The following is a 26,562-nucleotide window of genomic DNA, read 5'->3' on the forward strand; positions in this document are numbered from 1 at the left end:
TATGCTGGGGCTGTACCTTAATTAAAGCCACAGCCGCTTCCTTCCCACGCCTAGCCCTTCCCTGTCCCATCGTCGCCATAAGACCTATCTGTGTCGGTGCGACATAAAGCAACTAGCAAAAAAAAAAAAAAAAAAAAAAAAAGTTTGTGATGAAGGCAGTCGTGATGCCATCAAAAGGTGAGCCGAGGAAGACCATAACTACACAGTGCCATTTTCCTTTCTTATCAAAGTGTCACTTCTTCAAGTGTCAAATGCACTTAAGGTAGCTATAGAGTCGTTGATTAAATCACGTAACTTGGATGCCAGCGCAAACATCAACAAGTCAGCTTGAAATTCAGGAGATAGTAGGTCTGAACCCCAAAAGTCTCTCTGGTTCAGCATTAGCATCAGAATCAGCAAATCAATCCTGGTTCTTCCATGGTAACTTCATGAGCGACTTCATGAAGTTGATGCGCTTTCGGTGTAGAGTTGTGCAGACTCAAACTCAGCATTGAGCCTCTTTCTCTTATTATTGCAGTGAATTAATTTATCCATGGCCAGTCTGCGTGGAATTTTGTGCTCTGATCTATGCAGGGGCTTGAATGCTAACCTCATCTTGGATCTCGAGAGGCAATGCACCTCTGTGTGGTAATTAACACGTCCTGAAGGTCTCTTCTATCAGTGAAGATGCCAGACAGTCGGAAGTAGGTGTTTGTACTGCATGCCCATTAGCATTGCATTTTCCCATAACATTCCAGGCTTCATACTCCACCCTAACATGGATTGAAATCTCCAAGCTCTGGAGAACTTCACGCGGTTTATCGTCATCTGCTGAGGTGAGTGCGGGAGCATTCGTCTGTAATTCCATTTGCAAGAGTGATTGGGCTCTGATAGCGAAGCCAACATCACTGAAAGCTGGCTTTCCCATCTTATAAAATGTGTAACCACCCAAATTGTCTCTCTAATCGTAGCAATGTCGTCGTTTCTTTCGAATGACCGCGGCTTTTCTTGTAGGACACAAGTTTTTCTCTCTGTCTTGTAAGGTTCTGACATTCCGGGTTGCTACAGATAAGGTTTTCTCGGTTTCTTTTAGCTTTTTTCGACCACGTGAAAGTCTGCACCCGATGACTACGGTTTGTCACCAGGTTTTGAATAAGGCAACCTATGTTTGGGCCACCTTTTCTAAGTCCTCCCCCTCCAAAGTGGGGAAAGCAGAGCAATCATCACCGGATGTGCTGTCAGACTCTCATCTGACTGCCTGTGTGCAGACCGAAGCCCAACCCCTCCCACCAAAGCTTCATTGCCACCAGGAATCATCCGCATGTGAATATATTTAAGTGGACAAGCAGTTGTGCAGGTGGAGATCCACTTTCTCGTCAATACTAGTGGAGCAGAAAATGATACATCTGTACAAAGATAGAGGATCCATACAGTTATACAGTAATGTCCTCTACCTAGAGAACAGATACCGCTTTTGGGTGGCATTTCCCCCACTCCGGGGCTCATCCACTAGAGGGTCAAGTTATTTACTGCTGTAGAGCTGCTGGTTGCTCTGTCTACTCCATTATCGCAGCAGGATGTCACTGGGACTCCTACCCTCCCAGCCTTATGCTTGAAGAATGCTAATCCCATACTAACATAAAGGTCTAGTAAACGTTCCCCATTCCTGTTAGCTTGCGTATGTTCCCTGCCTTTACCAATCACCTTCTGTTTCCAACCCTTACAATGAAATTGCCCATTAGCACTATGCTATCCTTGCTGTTGACCCTGACTACAATGTAACTTAGTGCTTCATAAAACTTGTCAAACTCATCCTCATCTGCACTCTCACACTGAAAATATTCTTGTCCTAATTCCTACAACTGCCAAATCTACCCACATCATTCACTCATTTACGTGCCTAACAGATACTATGTTGCGTACAGTAGTCTTTTTTATGAACAGTCCTGCCCCTCACTTTGCCTTTCCCTTTCTTAACACCTGTTAAGAACACTGTATAGTCTCCTATCTCTTCCTAGTTATCTCCCCTTACCTGAATATCTTTAACTCCTCCACATGCAGAAGCATCCTCTTTGCTGACTCAGCAAGTTCTACTTTTTTCCTTCCATAAGCCACTTCAAATTCCATCTTGTTTGGCGAGTTGTTTCCAAGGAGTCCCTCACCTATCAAATGAAAATGGGACTCTGTTACTCTCATAGGTCCCAGGCTTACTTAAAATATTCTGAGCTTGGTAAATTCTGTGAAGCAGGAAGCTACCCTACTTACATATTGTGACAAAACCCATTTGAAATTTCACCTGAGTAAACTTTGCAGGCCAGGAGATAATAGAAATGTAAATAATCTTTTTAAGTATTCAGTTAGCTGTGAAGAAAAAAAAAAAAACCAACATGTTTCTTTTGACAGAATCGGTTGAGCAGGCGACTACCTTGTACGATGAACTGAAGGCTCAACACCGAGACCATCTACCTATTCACACCGCCATGCTGCAGTGTCTGGATCCTACAACCGAGGCACGTCGTCAGCTGCCACGGCTGGAACGTGGCGGGGAGCCTGACCCCAACGCTGCTCAGTCCGCTAAGAAGGTCATAGCTGTGGCCAACACCATTCTGGAGGCTATCGACCAGACGCAGCTCCTTGCGTATTTTGGCATCAAGAGCGACAACCGGCCTGATGCTGCCAAAATTAAAAGGTAATTACTATGAATAGTACCTTGTAATGAGACACTGGGACATGGCTGTACAGAGTATGTTAAATGAAAATAAGAAATCACATTTAAAATGACTATTTACTTAGAATAGACTATCTTGTCAAGATAAAAGGGTAATAGAATGATAATGGAAATAATCATCATCAAATTTTTCATTGAAATTAAAAAATCAGTGTTTCATCGTAAATGTCTCATGATTTAAATTACTAGTTAAATATTAGTACTGTCACTTTAAAATTGGAACTGAGTTTAAACCATGTAATATTGTTTATGTTGGTCTCAAATTTTTACACATATTTAAGGATTAAAATATCCAGTCTTCAACTGTAATCATTTATGATCATTCAGGCTTTAATTGAATTTAGTCACTTCAAAACTATACACATATTTAAGGATTCAAATATCTAGTCTCGAACTGTAATCATTTTTTATGTTCGGCTCCGTGGCTAAATGGTTAGCGTGCTGGCCTTTGGTTACAGGGGTCCCGGGTTCGGGAATTTTAACCATCATTGGTTAATTTCATTGGCACAGGGGCTGGGTGTATGTGTAGTCATCATTTCATCCTCATCGCGACGCGCAGGTCAGCTACGGGCGTCAGATCAAAAGACCGGCACCTGGCGAGCCGAAGTTCTCGGACACATCCCGGCACTAAAAGCCATATGCCATTTAATGTAATCGTTTATAATCATTCAAGTTTTAATTCACTTTAGTTGCACATTGTTCATTTGAGAACAAATAAAATAAACCCCTAAGTCCATAACAGCCATTACTCTTTGAAATGACCGAATGGATCCAATTCCTTTAACACTATTACTAGTCATGAGGAGAAGATTTAATCAATCAGTCAACTACACTGACCATAAGAATATCACTTCTGCAAAGAAAACCATAAAAAGAACAATAATGAGAACTGCATTACCGATCAAAGAAGTATGAATTCAACAAGTCTCCTCAACACTAACCTAAGAGAATATTCCTAAAATAATAATAATAATACTGATAACTACTTCGGATGAAATTAACGTGCTGGTCCGGTTTATAGGATTTTACACTAAGTCGGCACATATACATCTCGATAACACACATCGCAATTCACTTGTCATAGAAAGAAAGAGATCCACCTTATCAATACTAAATGTAATGTTGTTATTTAAAACAGGACCGGTTTCGACTTATTACAAGTCATCTTCAGCTGTCATTTACATACACATTAGAATACATAATCAAACAGTTGTATCTTACAAATAAACATGTCGTGTTTGATAGACATTAGGTAATATGTCTAGAAGTGAAATTCTGCTTCTTACATCTAGGTTTAAAGGATCAAGAATATTAAAAAGATATCTATCTTTAACACATTAAAAAATTAAAAAATTACAACACATGATAAAATTTGTTGTTTACACCTGACCTTGAATATAGCATTATCGTTCAAGTTTTACTAATAATAGTTCTTTAAAAGGACTTTTTTATTGCATTGTTTTTAGTCGACTAAATATGCTTAAATGTAGCCGCATGTGCTTATACAGATACTTCTTATTAGGCTTAGACTTTGTCAAATGAGTAATGTGAATTCAAAGATAAAATTACAATAACAAAGTGAAGTGCGTTTGAATTAATAGTGATCTAGGTAATTGTAACCTCTGTTGAATAACTCCTGCAATTATATACTATTTGAAATACATTTCATGCAAAGAAGACATTAGCACACTTCAATATATAAAAGTTGAAAGGTATAAAACAATCATATACATTTTGTGAAATTCATATGAAGTAATGTTCTTTCCTCATGCGTATGTGTCAATTTCAAATGGAGTAATGTACTTTATATAAACTTTGTCAAATTAAGTAATGTGAGAATCCCAATTCCCAATCATCTCACGACAATAGTTAGCAAGTATCATAGACCGAAAAAGAACCACCTACAACAACAGCTTTCATAACCCCAGCAGCACATTCATCTTCAATCTGTATATTCAACAAGACAATCTAAATTCATAGTGATTGGACTTTAAGCAAATAGTGGCCAATAGTGCCCCATTTGAACTTGGCATGTACACGTGAAGAACAGTACTTCATATGAAGTTTTACAAACTTGCAGGACTGCCTCTTACCTTTTAACTTATATTGAAATGTACCATTGTTTTATGTTGAATTTAATGTATTTTACACAGTATATATTTGAAGAGGTCATTCAATACAGGTTTTAATTACCTGGCATTTCATTTCTCAACGCAATCTCAAAATTCATTCTCACATTACTTAATTTGACAAAGTTTATATAAAGTACATTACTCCATTTGAAATTGACACATACGCATGAGGAAAGAACATTACTTCATATGAATTTCACAAAACGTATATGATTGTTTTATACCTTTCAACTTTTATATATTGAAGTGTGCTAATGTCTTCTTTGCATGAAATGTATTTCAAATAGTATATAATTGCAGGAGTTATTCAACAGAGGTTACAATTACCTAGATCACTATTAATTCAAACGCACTTCACTTTGTTATTGTAATTTTATCTTTGAATTCACATTACTCATTTGACAAAGTCTAAGCCTAATAAGAAGTATCTGTATAAGCACATGCGGCTACATTTAAGCATATTTAGTCGACTAAAAACAATGCAATAAAAAAGTCCTTTTAAAGAACTATTATTAGTAAAACTTGAACGATAATGCTATATTCAAGGTCAGGTGTAAACAACAAATTTTATCATGTGTTGTAATTTTTTAATTTTTTAATGTGTTAAAGATAGATATCTTTTTAATATTCTTGATCCTTTAAACCTAGATGTAAGAAGCAGAATTTCACTTCTAGACATATTACCTAATGTCTATCAAACACGACATGTTTATTTGTAAGATACAACTGTTTGATTATGTATTCTAATGTGTATGTAAATGACAGCTGAAGATGACTTGTAATAAGTCGAAACCGGTCCTGTTTTAAATAACAACATTACATTTAGTATTGATAAGGTGGATCTCTTTCTTTCTATGACATACTATAGATATCAATACGGAACATCATGAAATTTATTAATCAAGCAATTCACTTGTGAAAAAGAAATATAAGACTTACTTAATTAACATTTAATATCAATGATGACCAAGCTAAACATAACCAAATCTATGGCTTGCCCTACATAGGAGTAATTATTACTTGAAGAAAGTGTAGTGTAAAACGAAAGCTAAAGGTTTCCACCTATTCAATTCTGTTTGTTGTAACCTTAAAAAAGTTAGATATGTGTGTTGAAACTAGTTTTGGTCTTACCAGAGACCATCATCAGCCAAAATCAAAGTTAAGGCAAGACATGAATATAGATAAAATATATGAAGTAAGCGTGAAATTCAGGATTTGAAAAACGTTCGTGTCATATTCATGTCTTGCCTTAACTTTGATTTTGGCTGATGATGGTCTCTGGTAAGACCAAAACTAGTTTCAACACACATATCTAACTTTTTTTTTTTTTAAGGTTACATTGAACAGTATTACTAGTATTACAGTATTACCTGAAAGATACCGTGAAGTCGGAGGCACGGAGATACCCCAGTATTACATACACGAATGAGACAAAATCAAGAATCAAACCAAAGCAGATAACATACTTCTCTACACACAACATAAACTCACTCATGCAAACCGGTAAACTAAAAGTGATCACCGACATAATGGACCAATTGATATAGATGTTGATTCCCATTGGGAATCTGAAATATTTGTCCTGAATGAGTAAATTGATAATACCAATATAAATGGTCTGTTATTGGACATTATAAATTTTCCAGCTAACTCATATATTTCAACATCAATATCATCTGATGGCCAAGCAGGCATCAATTTTTGATAATGAGACAAAGTCTCTTAGTGCATTGGCACTGCCGGTGGCTCCAGTTAGCCTACGCAGTGGCCTCCACGGTATGCACTAGCCAGCGTATTGGTAGGTGTGCTAGGTACCAACTGATGAGCCCACCCTAGCACACGAGGGCGAAACGCTGGCAACCAAGAATGAGTTAGCTGGAAAATTTATAATGTCCAATAACGGACCATTTATATTGGTATTATAATGGACCAACACAAAATTCTTATCATGGGATTACAGGAAATTAGAAACACTGACCAGGATGCCTTGGAATCTCAAGGGTACAGACTTTATAAAGGTATACCCGGGAAGAGTGTGATGAAGAATGTCCCACAATTTGGAACAGGATTTTTGGTCAGCCTTAAAATAATAAACTCAGTTCAAGAATTCAGATCACAGTCTCCACGACTCTCAACGCTCACCTTAAAGGCATCTATTAAAATCTATACTATAATCAATGCCCATGCTCCCACTAATGATAAAAACAACTCCTCAAAAGACCAGGAGAATTTTGGGACCTATTGGACCAGACCATAGATAACATCCCCAAACACCATATAAAATTATTAATAGGCGACTTCAACGCTCAACTAGGCAGAGAAAGAAAATACCGTGACATCATCGGAAAATGGCCAGCACACAAGAAAACAAATAAAAATGGAGGGAGACTAGTTGACCTGTGTAGAAACCATAATTTAATCTCAAAATCTACATGTTTTAAGAGGAAACCTCAAAAACTCAAAACATAGAAACACCCTGACTACACTAAAGGAGAATGGCAACTGGACCACGTCTGCATGGACAAATACCACCACAAAGAGATCTATAACGTCAAAGTCCTCCGAGGAATAGACACAGGTTCAGATCACTATGTAGTTAAAATTAAAATTAAACTCACTCCCCAGAGGAGACAACAAAAGCAAGCCCTTAAAACTAAAAGAAAAATAGATCCTACCCAGCTAATCAACAACAAAAATTACCAGAAAGCAACTGAAAAAATAAAAATCACAGAAAAACTTGAAGACTTAGTACACAACCTTAAACAAATTGCAGAAGACCTAGCTCCAATTAAACCACGTAAAAAACACCAATGGTGGAACAGTGAATGTGATGAAACAGTGGAGAAAAGACATCAGGCATGGCTATTACATCAGTCCCAAAAAACAGAAATATCCTATCAAAATCTAGTAAAACAGAGAAAGGAAACTACCCAAGTCTTAAGAAGAATAAAAAGACAACATCATAAGGACACCCTGCAGTTAATTGAAAAACAGTTCAATAAAACTAAATCAAGGGACTACTACAAAACCTTCAGAAAGCAGCTCCAAAAATATGAATCCCCGACCCTACTGATGAAAGATGAAGATGGTAAGCTGGCCCATAACAATAAAGACAATGCAGAAATTCTGGCTAAACATTTCAACAAGCTTTTAAATTGTGAGGAACCTACAGAACTCCTTCATTTGGACACCAACACCCCGATAAAAACATCACCAGAAAACATCAATCCCCCCACAATAAAGGAAGTCTACCAAGCTCTGAATAAATTAAAAAACTACAAAGCGCCAGGAGAAGATCAGACCTTTGCGGAAATCTGGAAATATGCAGGAACCTCAGCAAAAGTTGCCCTCCATCAACAACTTGTCTCTATCTGGATTAAAGAAGAACTACCAGAACACTGGACAACAGCCCTCATCCATCCTCTGCACAAAAAAGGGGACAAAACTGACCCTAATAACTACAGGGGAATCTCGCTCCTAGACATAACATACAAAATATTTTCAATAATCATCCTTAATAGGATAAGTTTACAACTTGAGAAAGAACTAGGAGAATATCAAGGAGGTTTCAGACCCTGGAGGAGCTGTCCTGATCAGATCATGAGTCTTAAGTTGATAATGGACTATAACAGGAGAAGAAACAGAGATATGGTGATAACATTTGTAGATTTCAAGAAAGCTTATGATTGCATCCATAGAGAATCTCTGTTTAAAATTTTAAGACACCTTGGACTACTTCTTCTTCTTCTTCATGTGCCATGTCCTCGCAGAACGTTGGCGATCAGTAGCATGATCTGTTGTTTGTTCATAGCTGTTCTGAACAGAGTAAGCTTTGTCACCCCAAACCACTGGCTCAAGTTGCCGAGCCATGATGTCCTACTTCTCCCCGGACCACGTTTTCCATTAATTTTCCCTTGGAGTATTACTTGCAGAAGGTGGTATTTAGAGTTCCGCATCATATGACCAAAGTATTCTAGTTTCCTTCTCTTGATGGTAGTGAGAATTTCTGGTTCTTTGTTCATACGGTGCAAAACGTCTATATTGGTCATTTTAGCTGTCCAAGGTATCTTAAGCATCCTTCGGTACGTCCACATTTCAAATGCTTGCAATCTCTTGCACATGGTCTCAGTTAGTGTCCATGCCTCAACGCCGTACAACAGAATGCTGAAAACGTAGCACCGGAGTAGTCGTGTCCGTAGTGAAATGGAAAGGTCACCAATACCAAGTCAAAAGTGAAGTTTAGGGGTGAAACATCAGAGACATTTGAAATTAAAACTGGACTACGGCAGGGAGATGGGCTTTCACCACTATTATTTAACTGTGCTCTAGAAATGGTAATGAGGGAATGGTTTAGAAAATGTCCCCCCAAAATAAAGATTGGCCGAAAAATCAAAACAAATTGCCTGGGTTTTGCTGACGATTTGGCATTACTAGCAGTGGACATAAAAGAAGCAAAAACCCAGATATCAGAACTTCAAAACATTGCAAATAAAGTTGGCCTCAAAATATCATTTGAAAAAACAGAAATTATGCCCCAAAAACCAACACAGCTAAAAGAAGTCACCATAAATGGTAATAAAATCAAAATAGTAACTCAGTTTAAATATCTTGGAGAAGTAATAACACATAACTTAAATGGAAAAATCTCAATCCAAGTAAGAACAAATAGATTAGCTAAAGCACAAAAATTAACATGGGATATCTACAAAAAGAAATGTCTATCAATAAATACAAAAATAAAACCCTACAACACAGTTATAAAACCGGAAGCTACATATGCAGCAGAAACACTCTTTTACCTGAATAAACAATCAAAGACTGACAGACTTCAGAAAATTGAAAGGAGGATTGGAAGAACCTGTATCAACAAAAAATATCAGAAAGATGGACAATGGCGGTTAATACCTAACAAAGTCGTGTACAAAGAGCTAGAACCCATTACAGATACTATGCGTAAGAGGAGACTGGGATTCTTTGGACATATCATGAGGATGCAGGACTCGAGACTTCTGAAACAACTAGTACAACACAATCTCGTCTCAAAAAATACCACAACAGGATGTAAATGGATCAGAGAAGTAAGAGAGGATCTGAAGGAAATAGGCCTTACAACAGAAGACACCAAAAATAAGATAAAATTGAATACAAAACTCAAGAATACAAACCTCCGCTTTACCCTTACACAAAACAAACCAACAACACGCACATTTTCAACTGAGGAAAGGGCACGAAGATCGGAGCGTCTGAAGAAGTACTGGGAGGACCGCAAAGCCCGAACAATCCCTTCAAAGAGACCTGAACGACGGACTGACTAAAGTGATCCTATGTGGTCATAAAAGAAGAAGAAGAAGAAGAACAGTATTGAATAGGTGGAAACCTTTAGCTTTTGTTTTACACTACCTGTTCTTCAATACGGATTAATATGAAATTTATTACCTATTATACTTGAAGAAACACGAATGTGAGTCATCTAAAACTTCCCTAAAACACCTCTAAAATTACAAATAGAACATTTGTGAAGAATGAACACGTTTCTACCTATCGATGTCTTATGTTTCCACGAAATAGAGGCCATTGTTCTATCCCACGCAGCTTTCTCATCTTGTTAAGGATAGTAGTGTGAAGTGATGTTAATTTTTTGATGTGTTTCCAGCACAATGGAACGCCAGAAAGTTGCCGTGGTGGAAGCGTTGGCGAGAAAAGGGGCTGCTATGTGCAAGCTGTACATGATATCAGGAGGGTCCTTGAAGGAGAGCGTAGGCGATGGCCCTGAGGCTGTAGAGCAGATCGATGCTCTGTGGAGAGAAATGCAAAAGTTCACAGAAGTCGGTGATATGAAGGTGAGTTACGCATAATTTACCTTGTAGAAAACTTACATTTTATGCACATGTAAAAAATAATTGTTTTCTGGAGATTATCTGTAAACAGGTTAAAAATATTTTTCTTCCATATATTTGTAGAAATTGAGAAACCTGTTGTAATATACATCGTGCACTTCTTTTCCTGCCGCTTTTTCCCACACCTGTGGGGTCGCGGGTGCGAACTGCGTCGCACATGTGGATTTGGCCCTGTTTTTACGGCCGGATGCCCTTCCTGACGCCAACCCTCTATGGAGGGATGTAAGCACTATTGCGTGTTTCTGTGGTGGTTGGTAGTGTAGTGTGTTGTCTGAATATGATGAGGAGAGTGTTGGGACGGACATATACACCCAGTCCCCGAGCCAGAAGAATTAATCAGAAGCGATTAAAATCCCCGACCCGGCCAGGAATCGAACCCGGGACCCTCTGAACCGAAGGCCAGTACGCTGACCATTCAGCCAACGAGTCGGACTAATATACATCGTGCACTAGTACAGTTTATTCGGATTGAATTTCAGTTACAGCTTCAGATACCTTCATACATGTATGACTATACGAAAGGGGCAAGCCAATTGTTATACCAAAAAGAAAAAAGGAACTATTTACTATAAAAATATCACTGTATAGTTATGTTTTGACTGAAAAAGAAAAGAAAAAAGGATCATGCACACAAATCATGTTTGAGTATGGCAGTTTCTAAAATTCAGTTTGCTGTCTGTTAATTTTAGCCTGACTTACAACAAATTGGGTGAGTCAGAGCAATAAAGAATGAAGCAATTTAAGACATCACAAGTATCACTTCGAGAATTCTCATTACTGAGCAAGCCCCTCTGTGTCTGAAGATAACAAGTACTATCCTGATACATAAAGGTGGAAAGCTGAATGCAGTCAGCAGCTGGAAGCCTATAACAATATGTTCTGTCATCTGTAGGATTGTCGAGAGAATGTTCAGTATGGATCATAGAGGATAAAGACCATCAGGTCTTTACATATTAATACCGCTATCCTCGCATCAATCCTGAATGATGTTAAACTCCAGAGCAAAGATGTTTATATAATTTCTATCAATATTTTAATTGCGTTTGACATTGGTCACAGTCACTTGGCCAGCGCACTTCAGAACCTTGAAGTCCCTTCTCATCTTGCCTATGCTGTCATATCTCTTCAGGAGAAAAATTGAACACGAATCAAAGCCCACAGGGGAAAGAGGTGTAATGAAAGGATCACCTCTTTCCCCAGCCCTCCGTAACCTCCAATACACAGAAACTTAGCTCCATAAGAGAAGAATCTAATGGTGATGGACCTCGTTGATGACGTTATCACAACAGGGAAAAGCAAAGAATCTGTTTTGGAACTGTTGAAAATGGCTATTGGAAGATTTGCAGAAACTGGGCTTGCCATAAATCTGAGCAAGTCAGTCGCATTTAACGTCTCCAAAGTTAAACTTAACCGGGCGAGTTAGCCGTGCGCGTAGAGGCGCGCGGCTGTGAGCTTGCATCCGGGAGATCGTGGATTCGAATCCCACTGTCAGCAGCCCTGAAAATGGTTTTTCCGTGGTTTCCCATTTTCACACCAGGCAAATACTGGGGCTGTACATTAATTAAGGTCACGGCCGCTTCCTTCCAACTCCTAGGCCTTTCCTATCCCATCGTCGCCATAAGGCCTATCTGTGTCGGTGCGACGTAAAGCCCCTAGCAAAAAAAAAGTTAAACTTAAGAGAGAGCCAATAATTATGGATGATGCATCTACGATTCCATCATTAAAGCATGGAGATCAGATTCTCTCTCGAAGAGTAAACTTTATGGACGAACTGAAATTTAATTCAACTTCTGTAATAGCCATCTGAGTTCAGATTTCAAATCTTAGTTTCTTCCCCTTTGCTATAGTCTGTTCAGAAATTGTCTCTCTTAAACTCCTCAATAACACCCAGTCTCGTGTATTCTTTTTGAATGCACCACTGGAAAAAATATTGAAATTATTCCTTAATGATGTGGACAAACACATCAGAAGTCTCCAGCTGCTCATTGATATTCCTAACTCAGTGTTATATTGAGGCCTTGGTCTTGAGAAGCCCAACTCCAGCTTACTAACACGGGTATCCACCCGAGATCTCAGGAAAGAAAGTTTGCAGTGTTTGTGAGACCTTGGTATTGGAGAAGAAGAACACCTGCTAGACAAGAAGACAAACTCCTTGCCACTAGGAAGATTTGCTCAGACTTTGGAAGTTGCAAAAGGAGCACTCTACCTCACAAAAAAGTTGGCTACAAAATCACAAAGTAAATGGCAAGAGACTGTTCAGTCCATTCCAGAAAGGTGCTGTAAGCGATGCAACCCTTGCACATGTCCCGCATGAAGACATTCTGTGGAATGCTAGAATCTGGAAGATCCAGTCGGCAATAACCAAAGCATTGAGAAGGGAAAGTTTCCATGTCTATGAAGAAGTGCATGGCTTGGCGAAAAATAGCAGTAGCATTGACTTGCTTCAATAGACTATGTCCAATTTGAAAGCTACAGTGACCAACCTGCTAACATTGATGCAGAAAAATGGCAAATTTATGAGCCAACCAGAGTACAAGAACGATCTAGAAGAAATCTGTCATTGGTGAGAGTGCATGGAACCATCCCTTACCATTTCACGAACTTCTGGCAAACGTTTTCTCTACGGACTGGCATTTTAAGGAAGACCGCTGTGTTTGCTCTGAAAGGATGGATTTCCATCATCACGAATCAGCAATAACAAAATAAAACAAACCAACATCAAGATTGCGACAGTAAATGTCCTGACACTGACGGAAAAGACAAAAGAACTGGTTGACTTCATGAAAGAAAAATATATAGCCTTACTTGGACTGTGTGAGACCAAGAAGAGGGATATGGAAGAGATTCCTCTGAAAGAAGGATACAGGCTGTATTACAGCGGAGGATCTGAAGTAAAAAATGGAGTGACCATCATTCTTAGAAAAGAAATCCAAGAATATGTGGAATATACAAAATGCGTCAGCAATAAGATGATGGTGATGAGACTCCAGTTTGAAAATGGCATGAAAGATCTATTTCAGTTGTACGCCCCACAAACAGGTTGCAGAGATGAACATCTAGAGGACTTCTTAGAGGAAGTGAAGAGACAGATAGAAGATAAGGAAGTACTATTGATGGGAGATCTAAATGCACAAGTTGGAATGGAAAGACAAGGAAAGGAAGATGTTGTAGGGCCCTTTGGATATGGAAATGTAAATCCAGAAGGCGAGTTTTTGGTGGATTTTTGCATGAGGAATCAAATGATTGTTGGAAACACCTGGTTTAGGAAGAAGAACAGTCAGAAGATTACAAGGTATGGCTGGGGAGACAGACGAACAAAGACCATGATTGATTATATAATCATAGAGAAAGAACACCGGAAGAACCTTGTAGATGTAACAGCCATGCCTGAAGAAGCCTTTGGTGGAGATCATAGAGTTGTGATAGGAAAATTGAAAGTTGGAAAGATTGAAAAACCCCAATTAGGAAGAGAGAAAAGAATTAAAGTACGGAAGTTGAAGGAGAAAAGCATACAAGAAGAATTTCAAAGGGAAATAATACCCTTGGTACCCAGGACAGAGGTGGGGAATGTTGAAGAGGAATGGAAAAGATTTAAGGAAGCACTGGTTGGATGTGCAGAAAAGGTATGTGGTTAGAACATCAGGAAATGTGAAAGACAAAGAGACACGCTGGTGGAATGATAGGGTAAAGATTAAAGGGAAGGAAAAGAAAATGGCAGGGAAAGCATGGAAAACATCTAAGACTGAAGAAAGTAGAAGCAAATATGTGGAGGCAAAGAATTTGACCAAGAAAGCAGTGGAGGAAGAAAAGAGGAAAAGCTGGGCCTTACTCACACAGACATTGAGAGATGATACGCAGGGCAGCAAGAAATTACTGTATGGTATCTTAAGAAACAAAAAGAGAGATCAAGTAAACACCAGATTTTTGAAGGATGAAGGCAGCATAATATTAACAAAGCCAGAAGAAATAAGAAATAGGTGGAGAGAGTGTTTTCAGAAGTTGCTGACATGAGAACTAATGACGATCAGTCAATGGATGACCAGGAAAGGCAATTAGTTGATGAAGAAATGGATCAAGAAATTACAGTGAATAAAATTGAAATGGCAGTAGGGAAGATGAAGAATGGAAAAACTGCTGGAATAGATGAAATTTCAGTGGAGATGATAAAGGCAGCTGGAGCTGTAGGCCTGCAGTGGACATATCGGGTTCTCAGGAATGTCTGGGAGAATGAGGATTGGAAAAAGGAATAATCATCCCAATTTTCAAGAAAGGCGATAAGAAAGTAGTCAAGAACTACAGGGCAATTACTCTGATATCCCATGTTGGTAATATAATGGAGAGGATACTGGAAAGTAGGATAAGGTTGAGGGTTGAAAATCAGATACAGGGAAATCAGTTTGGTTTCAGAAGTGGAAAGTCAACAATAGAGCTCATTTTCATTAATGGAAAAGCAATGGGAGTATGGGAATGATATGGCGATGAGTGATGACATTCATTGACATTGAAAAGGCATGACAGTGTCTCCGGGACAAAAGTTTGGGACAGTCTGCAGTATGGTTAGGAACTTGTTTGTGAAACTTGAGAAGGTCAAAGGAATAGTTTGTAGTTCGGACAGGGATTAATAAAAATGATCATGGCGATGTACAACGAATGTTGTTGTTACGTGCAAACACAAATTGGCAGAACAAGTTAGTTCAAAATCACTAGTGGGCTGAGACAGGGAAGTGTTCTATCGCCAATCCTGTTTACAATAGTAATGGATGACATCATGAGAACAGCAAAAGCAGCATATGGAGGAAGAGAAATGAACATGGTTCAAGAACAGTTGAATGTGGTCAATGGGAAGATTGAAGAATGTGGATTGAAAATAAGTGTAGAAAAGAGTAAAACTCTTGTTATGACTAGAGGGGAGAAAGAAGGGAAAGGTCAGATTAGACTTGCAGACAAGCTGAAAGTAGTGGAGACGTTCAAATACCTAGGGAGTGAATTAATGGAGATTGCTCGACTGGATGCTGAGATTAGTAAGAGGATTCAAGCTGGAAGTTGTTTCTATCATAGTGTAAGAAACATGTTATGGGACAAAGATGTGCCAATGGAAGCAAAGGAAACTATGCACAAGATGTATTACGTACCCATAACAACTTACGCAGCAGAAACTTGGACAATGACAAAGAAGGATGAGAGTCGAATACAGGCAGCCGAAATGAAATTCTTGAGGAGTATGGTACAGAAGAGTAGAAGAGACAAAATAAGGAATGAGAAAATCCGGGAAGAAATTGGAATGGAAAAAAGAATGATAGAATAGAAAGGAGCCGGCTAAGATGGTTTGGGCACATTAAGCGAATGAGTGATGAAAGAATGCCAAAAAAAGAGGTGATGGAAATGCAAATGCAAGGAGGGAGAGGCCGTGGACGACGACGACGACTGAGATGAAAGGGCACAATCCAGCGCAGTATTATAGAAAGAAACCTGGAATGGACATGGTGTTGGAGGAGGAGTGGCGAAAAGAGCGAAGAAAGTGGAGAGGAACCATATTTGCCGCTACCCAGCTACAGCTGGATAAAGGGAGATGATGATGATGATGAACACTCAGAATTTTAACCAACAATTTGTTAAGTATAATTTGTGTGATAGGAACGCAGGAATCCTAGTTATATACAGTCTACAGTATGTTAAGAAAAAGTCTCTTTTTTTTAAATGCACCAGCCACATCAATTTTTGTTTTATGGTTAGGAACTTGTTTGTGAAACTTGAGAAGGTCAAAGGAATAGTTTGTAGTTCTACATTTGTTATTAAAAGCTTATATTTAAAAGTTTTGTTAGTATGTTGCATTGCGTGTAAAAACAACTCTTTCTAGATTTTGTGTTTCTTTACATGTCGAGCATAACATAATCTTTCCACCCTGATTGGAGTAAAGAGTTCTCATCATGTGCATGATGGTTACAGGCCGTGTACTTCACACTGTGGCACGCCGCAGTCCACAAACACTACGGACGCCTGCTCAAGATGCTGCTCCGGTTGAGCGAAGAGAAGCCGAGCCGTGACGTCGAAGAGAAGTGCATCGAGGTGGGACGTAAACTGGGCTGGGAACACTACAGTGCAATGCTAGAATCGTCCATGCCTGTCCGCTTTCCAGTCGCGTACCGTCCCTTCTGATGATATGGTGAGTCAACCTTCAAACTCTTCAACTTTTCCGAACTTTTGTTCTCAGTAGTGTGGAACTCGGTTGATCTGAACCTGAAGGATTTGGATTTATAGAAAAAAATTAGCTACAGATCTGAATTACACAGTATTGTGCACCGTACTTACCCAATCTCAAATTTAGACCATTCCTAATTTTTCAGTATCAATATAGACTTGAGAGTTTAAGTGGAGCAGGCTGGTCTCAGTGGTGTACAGTCCTGGCAGTGCACTGCAAGTACTTCACTGTAAACCAAGGGCAATGTACGTTGGGTGGGTAGAAGTGTGTAGGAAACCATTTCATCTGTAAGTTTCTGATCTGATTGAGATTTGGTACAACTACTTCAGCCATCACAATTAAAATTAATAAAATTATGTAATGGTTCCACCTTTTCAATACATGTAGTGTAAGGTTACATCACTAGTTGATCATAAACGGCACTAGTTTCGACCCTAAGTTCCGGGTCATCGTCAGCCGATCACTTAAAAAACAGAAAAAACTATGCACTGGTAAATAAACAGTAATGTGGAAGATATAATTTTTTCACCGGACTTAAGTTCGTGTGGAGCAGTATGTGACTATAGCACCAGGTTTTAAAATTCTTGAAGGGAAGAAGAATAAATAGCTCGAGGCTCTGCTTGATGTATGAAGATGCAGATGATTAGTCTTGTAATGCAGAAAACAAATGTGAAGAGAAATAAGTAAAAAGGTGCAGTATTTGAACAATTGAGAATCATAATTGACAAATGAAGGTTTCTTGAAAACAAGATAGATCTCGGCTAAGATGCCTGAGACTGGATTTCTTGGAATACACAAAAATTAATAATAATAATAATAATAATAATAATAAATATATTATTATTATTAATATATTCTTATATTATTATAATTATATTATTATTATTATTATTATTATTAATATTATTATTATTATTATTATTATTATTATTATTATTATTATTTTTTCAATAATATCCTCTTTCGGGCCAGATATGCCGATGACATTTAAGTTATTTTGAATGAAGAAATACTAACGCAGCTTCTAAACTTCTTAACAACATTGGCTCTCATATTAAATGTACCCTCGAATCTGAAAGTAACAAAACTATTAATTTTTTAAATTTAACCATTACCAGACATTCTTTTTCTCTATCCTACAAAATTTTTAGAAAACCAACTCAAACAGCAACCACCATTCAACAAGACTCATCGCATCCACAAGCACACAAACGTGCTATATATAATAGCATAGTCTTTTGTGCCTTTAATACTCTAATGTCTTAAACAATGAATTGAGCACAATCTGTACTATCTATATATATAAAATAAGAGTTTTGTCTGTACATTGCTCAGAATTTGAAAAGAATGGTATTTCTGTATCGGTCATGTCCATAGTAACAAGAAAATGCACTTTTTACTTTTCCGTAATTTCTGTCTGTCTGTCTGTCTGTCTGTCTGTCTGTCTGTCTGTCTGTCTGTCTGTCTGTCTGTCTGTCTGTCTGTCTGTCTGTCTGTCTGTCTGTCTGTCTGTCTGTCTGTCTGTCTGTATGTATGTATGTACACGCATCACGAGAAAACGGTTGAAGAGAATTTAATGAAAATTGGTATGTGAAGTCGGGGGATGAGCCTCTACAATCTAGGCTATAAATCATTTTACTCACACTGAGTGAAATGGTAGTTTAGGGGAAGGCCTAAAATTGAATTCTCAACTATTTATGTTATTAGTAGAGTTTGTGATTTTTAGCATTTGCGATAAATGCGAAATATGCCGAAACTTTGTCAGTGTATGTGTCTTTATCTTATATGACCCGTACGGGTGGTTTTTAGCGATTTCGAATTCGCGATAAAATGCGAAATTGGTTCAAAATGCGAAATTATACAATTTATGCGAAATAGATGCGAAACTCTCAGTTTTATACGAAATAAACATACATTTTTAAAAACTATGCATTTTTCTTAAAAATAAGATATAAATGTTGTTATTTATTTCAGGAGAAATAATTATTACGGCGCCCATTGCGATCGTAAAGCGGTAACATGCTTTGACGGACACTTCCGTCTTGGTGCACGGAATATCTATAAGTTCATTATCGCAGTTAGCTGGTCGGAGAGATTTATTCTCTTTGTTTTGCAGCCTAACCGATTGATGTCAGGTGTTACCTGAAGCTATTTTCTCTGTGTAAATAGTAACTCTTTAAGGCCCCATTCACAATGCAAACGTAATCGTAAACTTAACGACGTAACGTAACCGTAAAATTTGTGGTATTCACAATGGAGGAACATAACATTAACGTAAAGAGTATACAGCAGCCAGTCAAAACACTGCCATGTTATTTAGTACGGAAGTCAGGTTTTGGGCTATCTCGCAGTTTTATATTTCAATACTTCGATGGAATCAAACAACGTGGTAGCGGAATTCATATTACTTCAAACATCTATTGCTTTGCTCCTGGGAGCTGTGTAGGCCTACGGTACCTGAAAAAGGCGATGTAAACAACGGTGCAGAAAATGGGTTCATCCCTTGAATCAAAGAAGGTTATCTCAGGGCGATTTCGGTAATCTACTGTAAGAAATGACCCTCATCAGTTCGTTTTGGACATGCGGATGAAACCTGAACTGTTTGCCTTTCTTACGATTTGCTTCCCCTTTTGTAATAAAAAGAAATGTAAGGTCTCGTTTACCGACATCTGTGACCCTATCTACCACACCCCGATGAGATGTTTGGATCTATTTGTTTGGATGATGTCGTTTTCGTAAAATAGTAGTCCGTCATAATGTTAAGAAATATACAGGGACACTGTTTTATTTATGACAGGGATTCTCTCTCGTCCGTTTGCCAGCGCTGCGAGCTTGTCTCCCGCCATTTATTGTCAGATTTCATTACTACAGGATATTAATTTCCACCAATTATTTTTCGGTACAGCGTATTTGTAATTCTTTTTCCTTCTTTCATACATAGCCTATACACAAAGATAATTTGGAAGAGAATTACAAGTGTTTCGTCGAAAGAAGTCATTATATCGTGCACAACACACAGTGTTTACCTCTGCTCTGATTGGCTGTTTCTTAAAGTTATCGTAAAATTAACCGCAAGAGCTTGGAGTTTGCAATCCCTTAATTTTACGGACTCGCAGTTAATTAGTTTACGTCGGCGCATTGTGAATGGATCCATTAGATAAGATGGCCGCTAACTTCTAAGTTAACGTTAATTTTAATTTTAATTTTACGTTACGTTACGTTACGTTTGCATTGTGAATGGGGCTTAAGCTGAAATACGGAAAATAAAAAGCAACTCATTTTGCCGCTCGTTGTAAACAATCATGGCGGCATCCAAGCGCGGCATGGATGAGTTTATTCGTAACTGGCTTGAAAATAGTGATGTTGAAAGTGGAAAAGATTTCCGATTTCAGTTCCGAGATGATAGTGCCAATTGAAACTACGTGACAAAACCAGAATGCAACAAGAGCGAGTGAGAAGTCTAGTTTTTTTTTTTTTTTTTTTTTTTTTTTTTTTTGCCAGTTGTTTTACGTCGCACCGACACAGATAGGTCTTACGGCGACGATGGGAAGGAAAGGCCTAGGAATGGGAAGGAAGCGGCCGTGGCCTTAATTACGATACAGTCCCAGCACTTGCCTGGTGTGAAAATGGGAAACCACGGAAAATGATCTTCAGGGCTACCGACAGTGGGGTTCGAACCCACTATCTCCTGGATGCGAGCTCACAGCTGCGCGCTCCTAACCGCACGGCCAACTCGCCCGTTGAGAAGTCTAGTAAAATGATACTTGGAATTATGATCTTGTTGACAATAAGCCTCTTTCTGTAAGGTGTAAACCAGTTTTTGAAATTCACTCTACAGTGAGGAGGGGGTTGGGTAATAATCCGAAAGAAATGGACTTAGGGAATGAATTTCTAACCCCACAGTTCTGGGATCACGTTACTAAGGAAACCAATACCTATGCCTCTACATTTCTTGCTAATTTATCTGCTTCCCTTGAAACCAGTAATACATTGGTTTCCTGTTACTATAGATGAGCTAAAAGCTTACTTTGCTTTGTGTATTCTTATGTAGCCTATGTGATTAATCAAATTTATGTTAAAGTGACGAAAAATAAATAGTATGTAAGGGAATATTTCCTTTCACAAGTAATGGCAGGCCAAAGGGTTAAATCATTCAATGTGTGGAATTTCTTTCACTGGCTAAAGAGCACTGCAAAGACCAGTCAGTCAAACAGCAAATACACTTTCAAGCACCACGTTCATTCTCTTTGTGTGTTGACCCTTGATCTTAGTCGGTTATTCTTGACATTGGTGTTGAGTAGTAGTTCTGTTTAAAAGTACGGTAGCGATTTATTTTATTGTCTGTTAGCCATGGGTAGAAGCGAAGTGACGATCAAACAGCATGCCGAAAGTCACAAATCAGGACATTTTTATGTAAGGATACAGGTGGCCTGCAATCAAAAACTTGAAGAAAAAAAATGTTTTGCAAGCTTTCCTTGGCAGCACTTCTGTGTATTTGGGCCTCTACGGACAGTGTCGATGTAGAGTTTTTTTTAGCAAGTACAACATAATTGTAACTGATAGGCGGTCTCAAATGAAGGAGGACACCTTTTAAATAATTGGCATGTTGTACTTAAAACATCATTGAAATTCCTCTTCCTTGTAGGTGTGTTGTACTGTAATAAATAAATACGTTCAAAACAGTATTTTTCACTTTGAAATTGTGTTTGTAAATTTGAAAATAAGCATATTCCTGTGTGTTCGTTAATACTTCTTGCAGTCTTATGTTGATGTTTGTCTTATTTTCCATAGTGAATTCAAAACTGCATGACAAGCAATGTGTGATTAAACAGTATGATTTTACTCCCAACTGTTGTGCGTGCAATTTAGCAAATTATGCCTATTTTTAACCAATTTGCTACAAAATGGTAAATTTGAGAAGTTTAGATGCTACAAAACGCTAAATTTGAAAATCAAAACGCTAAATCACTGATTTTTAAATGCTATAAACCACGAACTCTAGTTATTAGTGGTCTAATGAAAATCGGTATGTCAAATCGGGGGATGAGCCGCTACAATCTAGGCTATAAATCATTTTACTCACGCTGAGTAAAATGGTAGTTTAGGGGAAGGCCTAAAATTAAATTCTCAACTATTTATGTTATTAGTGGTCGTATTTGAAAGAAAATGGGTATGCAAAGTTGGGGAATAAATTGCTACAATCTAGGCTATCAATAATTGTATTCCCGCGGAGAAAAATGGTAGTTTAGGGGAAGGCCTAAAATTTAATTCTCAAATATTGTTGTTATTAGTACAGTCCTATCTTGATGAAAATCGGTATGCAAAGTCAGGAAATAAGTCGCTATAGTCTAGTCTGTAAATTATTTTATTCACGCTGAGTGAAATGGTAGTTTAGGGGAAGGCCTAAAATGTAATTCTCAAATATTTCTTATTAGAAGTGTAATCGATGAATGCTACATAACTAAGGTTATATAGTATTAAATTTCCTGTTATTCATGTCTTATACATTGGTACCGTACTGGCTATGATCACAAAGATATTCATGAATTTGGATTTTTTGTTACTAAGTCCATATCAGCGCCGAGTAACGAGAAAATGGGTAAACAGTATTTAATGAAAATCGGTATATAAAGTCGGAGAATAAGAAACTACAGTTTACGGTATAAAATATTTTGCAAATCATAGAGTCGAAAGAAAACTAAACGTGTAGGCCTACAATATAGAAAGCTCATAACATTGATCAACAATAACATTACATTGACCATTGTTTGTCGTGATGTGAGCTTTGTGCTTTGTGTCTTCCGTTGCCGCTCATCTCCGGTAGATAGGATTACTGCTGCGTATAGTATATTTTTTATTTGATTTCCGTCGCACCGACACAGATAGGTTTTATGGCGACGATGGGATAGGAAAGGGCAGGAGTGCCTTAGGCCTTAATTAAGGTACAGGCCCAGCATTTGACTGGTGTGAAAGTGGGAAACCACGGAATACCATCATCAGCGCTGCCGACAATGGGGTTCGAATCCACTATCTCTCGGATGCAAGCTCACAGCTGCGCACCGCTAACCACACGGTCATCTCGCACAGTCGTACAGAGTGTAACAGCCTGTCTGAATATTGATGAGAAGTAGCTGGGGAGTTAGATAACTTTCTTCTTTAGCATGCCATTCCCCTGGTTTATAAATTTTCTGATACTACTGGTACGTAACACACTGGATCATCATAGCATTCGGGCTATTCAGTCCCTACTCTGAGGTACTGATTGGAATGAACAGTGTGCATATTTAGCGGAATAATGGCAGATGAGTGTTCATGGCAATCTGCGGCCTGGTCATCCCAGCTTTGGAACTTTGGACTATTAGATTGGTACCGCAATCTAACCGCAGCACTGTTCGTTAAAAGTGATAAAACATTTGGCTTTCCATTTGATCGAGTATTATTTTTATATATGATACCGAGCTCGATAGCTGCAGTCGCTTAAGTGCGGCCAGTATCCATCGGGAGATAGTGGGTTAGAACCCCACTGTCGGCAGCCCTGAAGATGGTTTTCCGTGGTTTCCCATTTTCACACCAGGCAAATGCTGGGGCTGTACCATAATTAAGGCCACGGCCGCTTCCTTCCCATTCCTAGGCCTTTCCAATCCCACCGTCGCCATAAGACATATCTGTGTCGGTGCGACGTAAAACAACTAGCAAAAAAAAGTTTATATGATAGCATTGCTTTTAATCGCTACATTCATACTTACGTTTTTGTAATGACCTATGTTGATTTCAGTTAGGAAAACCACAAAGTCAGTCTTTCTGAGAATCCCGTAGCGAAGCACAGGTACATCAGCTAGTTGCTTAATATAACAGTTTTAACAACTCTTTTATAGAACGAATAATCAATAAATTCAAGCACCGTCCCAAGACCACATTAACAAAAGAAAAATAAACGCCTCTGCATTTTCCACTTTTACCTTCAATAAAGACATTTATAAAGTTACCAACATTTTTAAAAAGCACAGCGTAAAAATAGCTTTTAGAACCAACAACAGAAATGTTGATATTTTACACAAATCTAATGTTTTTTTCAAAATCCAGAGTCTACAGATTCAAATGCAACAACTGCAGTCCTTCGTATGTTGGGCAAACCGGACGCAACTTTACCATCAGATATTCCGAACATATCAACGCTTTAAAATACAACAGATTCTCTGCAATAGGACAACATATACGTGACTCTAAACATAACTCCCCCAAAATAGAAAACAAGGTTTTTAACATCACTGCAGACACGAATTTTAATCAAGTGTTGTTCTCACAAATGCCTGAAGATTATTACAAACACTGGCTTACCTAGTGTTATTACAAAAGTATTTCACTATAGACGCTTTTAAATATTTGAAGTATGTACTTTAGTATATCAGTTTTTAAACACAATTGTAGATGCGAATTGTAATTTAAGTATCATTCACACGTACTTCCTCACCCTCAACTCCCCTTCCCTTTTCATTTAAAGCACCTAGAATTGTTTTTAGGATCCCATGGGACATAGTTTTAAGATCTAATGTGCTTACTTTCCAAATGTTTTCATCTAAGATATTTATATACAGCTGAAGATAACCACTAAGTGGTCGAAACATGTTCTGTGTGTGCTAATGTATTTTTAATTTTGCCTAAGGCAAAAGAAATAAAGTATTGATTAGGTGGCTTTTTAGATTAATTTGTTAATTTGTTGAAAATAGAACAGGACATGCAAATACTTGAAATAATTAACAAAGACCCCCTACTTAACACAACTGAAAACTGTTCCATTCACCTTGACCAGTATTTTAATCCTAATTTCAATTTAAACGACATTTCTGGGAAACCTAATATTCTCTTCGATTTTCTCATCCTAAAGTCTATCCCCACCTATTTTGGCTTCTATTAACCTCTTAATTTCTTTCTTTTTCTGCATTGAACTGGGAATTAAAATTTAATTTTTTGTTCAGATCAATTTCAAATTTATTCTCTTCACCACTTCAAGAACTGCCTTGAGCACTCAAGTTCAAAAAGTCTTCGTTTGTCAATTATGATTCTCAATTGTTCAAATACTGCACCTTTTTACTTATTTCTCTTCACATTTGTTTTCTGCATTACAAGACTAATCATCTGCATCTTCATACATCAAGCAGAGCCTCGAGCTATTTATTCTTCTTCCCTTCAAGAATTTTAAAACCTGGTGCTATAGTCACATACTGCTCCACACGAACTTACGTCTGGTGAAAAAATTATATCTTCCACATTACTGTTTATTTACCAGTGCATAGTTTTTTCTGTTTTTTAAGTGATCGGCTGACGATGACCCGGAACTTAGGGTCGAAACTAGTGCCGTTTATGATCAACTAGTGATGTAACCTTACACTACATGTATTGAAAAGGTGGAACCATTACATAATTTTATTAATTTTAATTGTGATCTCAGTTCAGTACGGACCATAATGAAATTCTTATCTTTCAACTTCAGCCATATCAAAATGAGATGCCCAATCATATATTTAGCACCTGTTTTGGTGTGTCAAAGGCAGGAGTGAGCGGCGAGAAGTAACATGTTTGCGTGAGACCGAACGAGTTGGCCGTGCGCTTAGGGGCGCATGTCTGTGAGCTTGCGTCCGGAAGGTAGTGGGTTCAAATCCTACTGTCGGCAGCCCTGAAGATGATTTTCCGTGGTTTCCCATTTTCACACCTGGCAAATGCTGGGGCTGTACCTTAATTAAGGCCACGGCCACTTCCTTCCAACTCCTAAGCCTTTCCTATCCCAACGTCGCAATAAGACCTGTCTGTGTCAGTGTGACGTAAAGCCACTAGCAAAAAAAAAGAAAGAAAGAAAGAAAGAGTGAGAACGTGGCAGACGAACTGGCCTTTCCGCCTCTACCTGCTTCCCGCAACTCACTCCTGTCGACTTGGTGCTTAATTGAGCAAACTTTGACACTTCAAAACAGGAGCTAAATATACGACTGAGCATCTAATTCTAATATGACTGAATAAAGCATTCCTACTGCAGTCATGTAGCAAATCTCAACTAATCAGAGGCTTACAGTTGGAAGTGTCTCCATGCTCCATCTGTCAAACATCTCCACGTGGAGTTCGGATTTAGGCCAAATGAGTAGTTTTTCCCAGTTACAGATATTAAAGTTAACTACCTAAAACTACAGTATGTATGTCCGGCCCTCATCCCATTTCCCTTCACGGTCGGGTACGAAGCGAGATGAATCTTCGTAGCGAGTTTTGTATGACCGGATGCCCTTCCTGACGTGCATCTCATCCGAGGATTTAATGAGCTGAAATAAATTTTGTGATATATAATAGTAGGAAGGGAGGGGTGAAACCCATTGCCGGCACATAGCCTACTCCTGTCGAATAGCACCAGGGGGTCTGCTCAATGCATAATCATAACAGCATCATATGCCCTCACTCCATATGGGCACTGCGGAGGGGTTTGGAATTTAATCCAGGCTTTTGGCATGCAATCTAGTGATTAGAAATTGTATCTCTGCTACTATGGTGCCCAGTATTCTGAAGGTAAAATTTTGTCTACCGATGGGACTCGAACCGGTTAACCATGGTGTGAGACCCCATAGACTTGGTGTCTAGGAATCATGG

At 38.4% G+C, this 26,562-nt stretch overlaps 1 protein-coding gene across 2 annotated transcripts in view; it reads left to right on the top strand.

Moving 5' to 3' along the window:
• The window catches only part of TppII (Tripeptidyl-peptidase II), a 220,050-nt gene that overhangs the window by 104,777 nt on the left and 88,711 nt on the right, over positions 1-26,562 (top strand). For both annotated transcript variants that reach the window (XM_068229478.1, XM_067154735.2), the window contains exons 19-21: positions 2,383-2,668; positions 10,493-10,679; positions 16,683-16,899. In XM_068229478.1, the coding sequence (XP_068085579.1) occupies positions 2,383-2,668; positions 10,493-10,679; positions 16,683-16,892 (683 nt within the window). In that variant the 3' untranslated portion in view covers positions 16,893-16,899. The remainder of the gene's footprint in view (positions 1-2,382; positions 2,669-10,492; positions 10,680-16,682; positions 16,900-26,562) is intronic.

The sequence above is a fragment of the Anabrus simplex genome, chromosome 10 (assembly GCF_040414725.1).
Source record: "Anabrus simplex isolate iqAnaSimp1 chromosome 10, ASM4041472v1, whole genome shotgun sequence".
Taxonomy (NCBI): domain Eukaryota; kingdom Metazoa; phylum Arthropoda; class Insecta; order Orthoptera; family Tettigoniidae; genus Anabrus; species Anabrus simplex.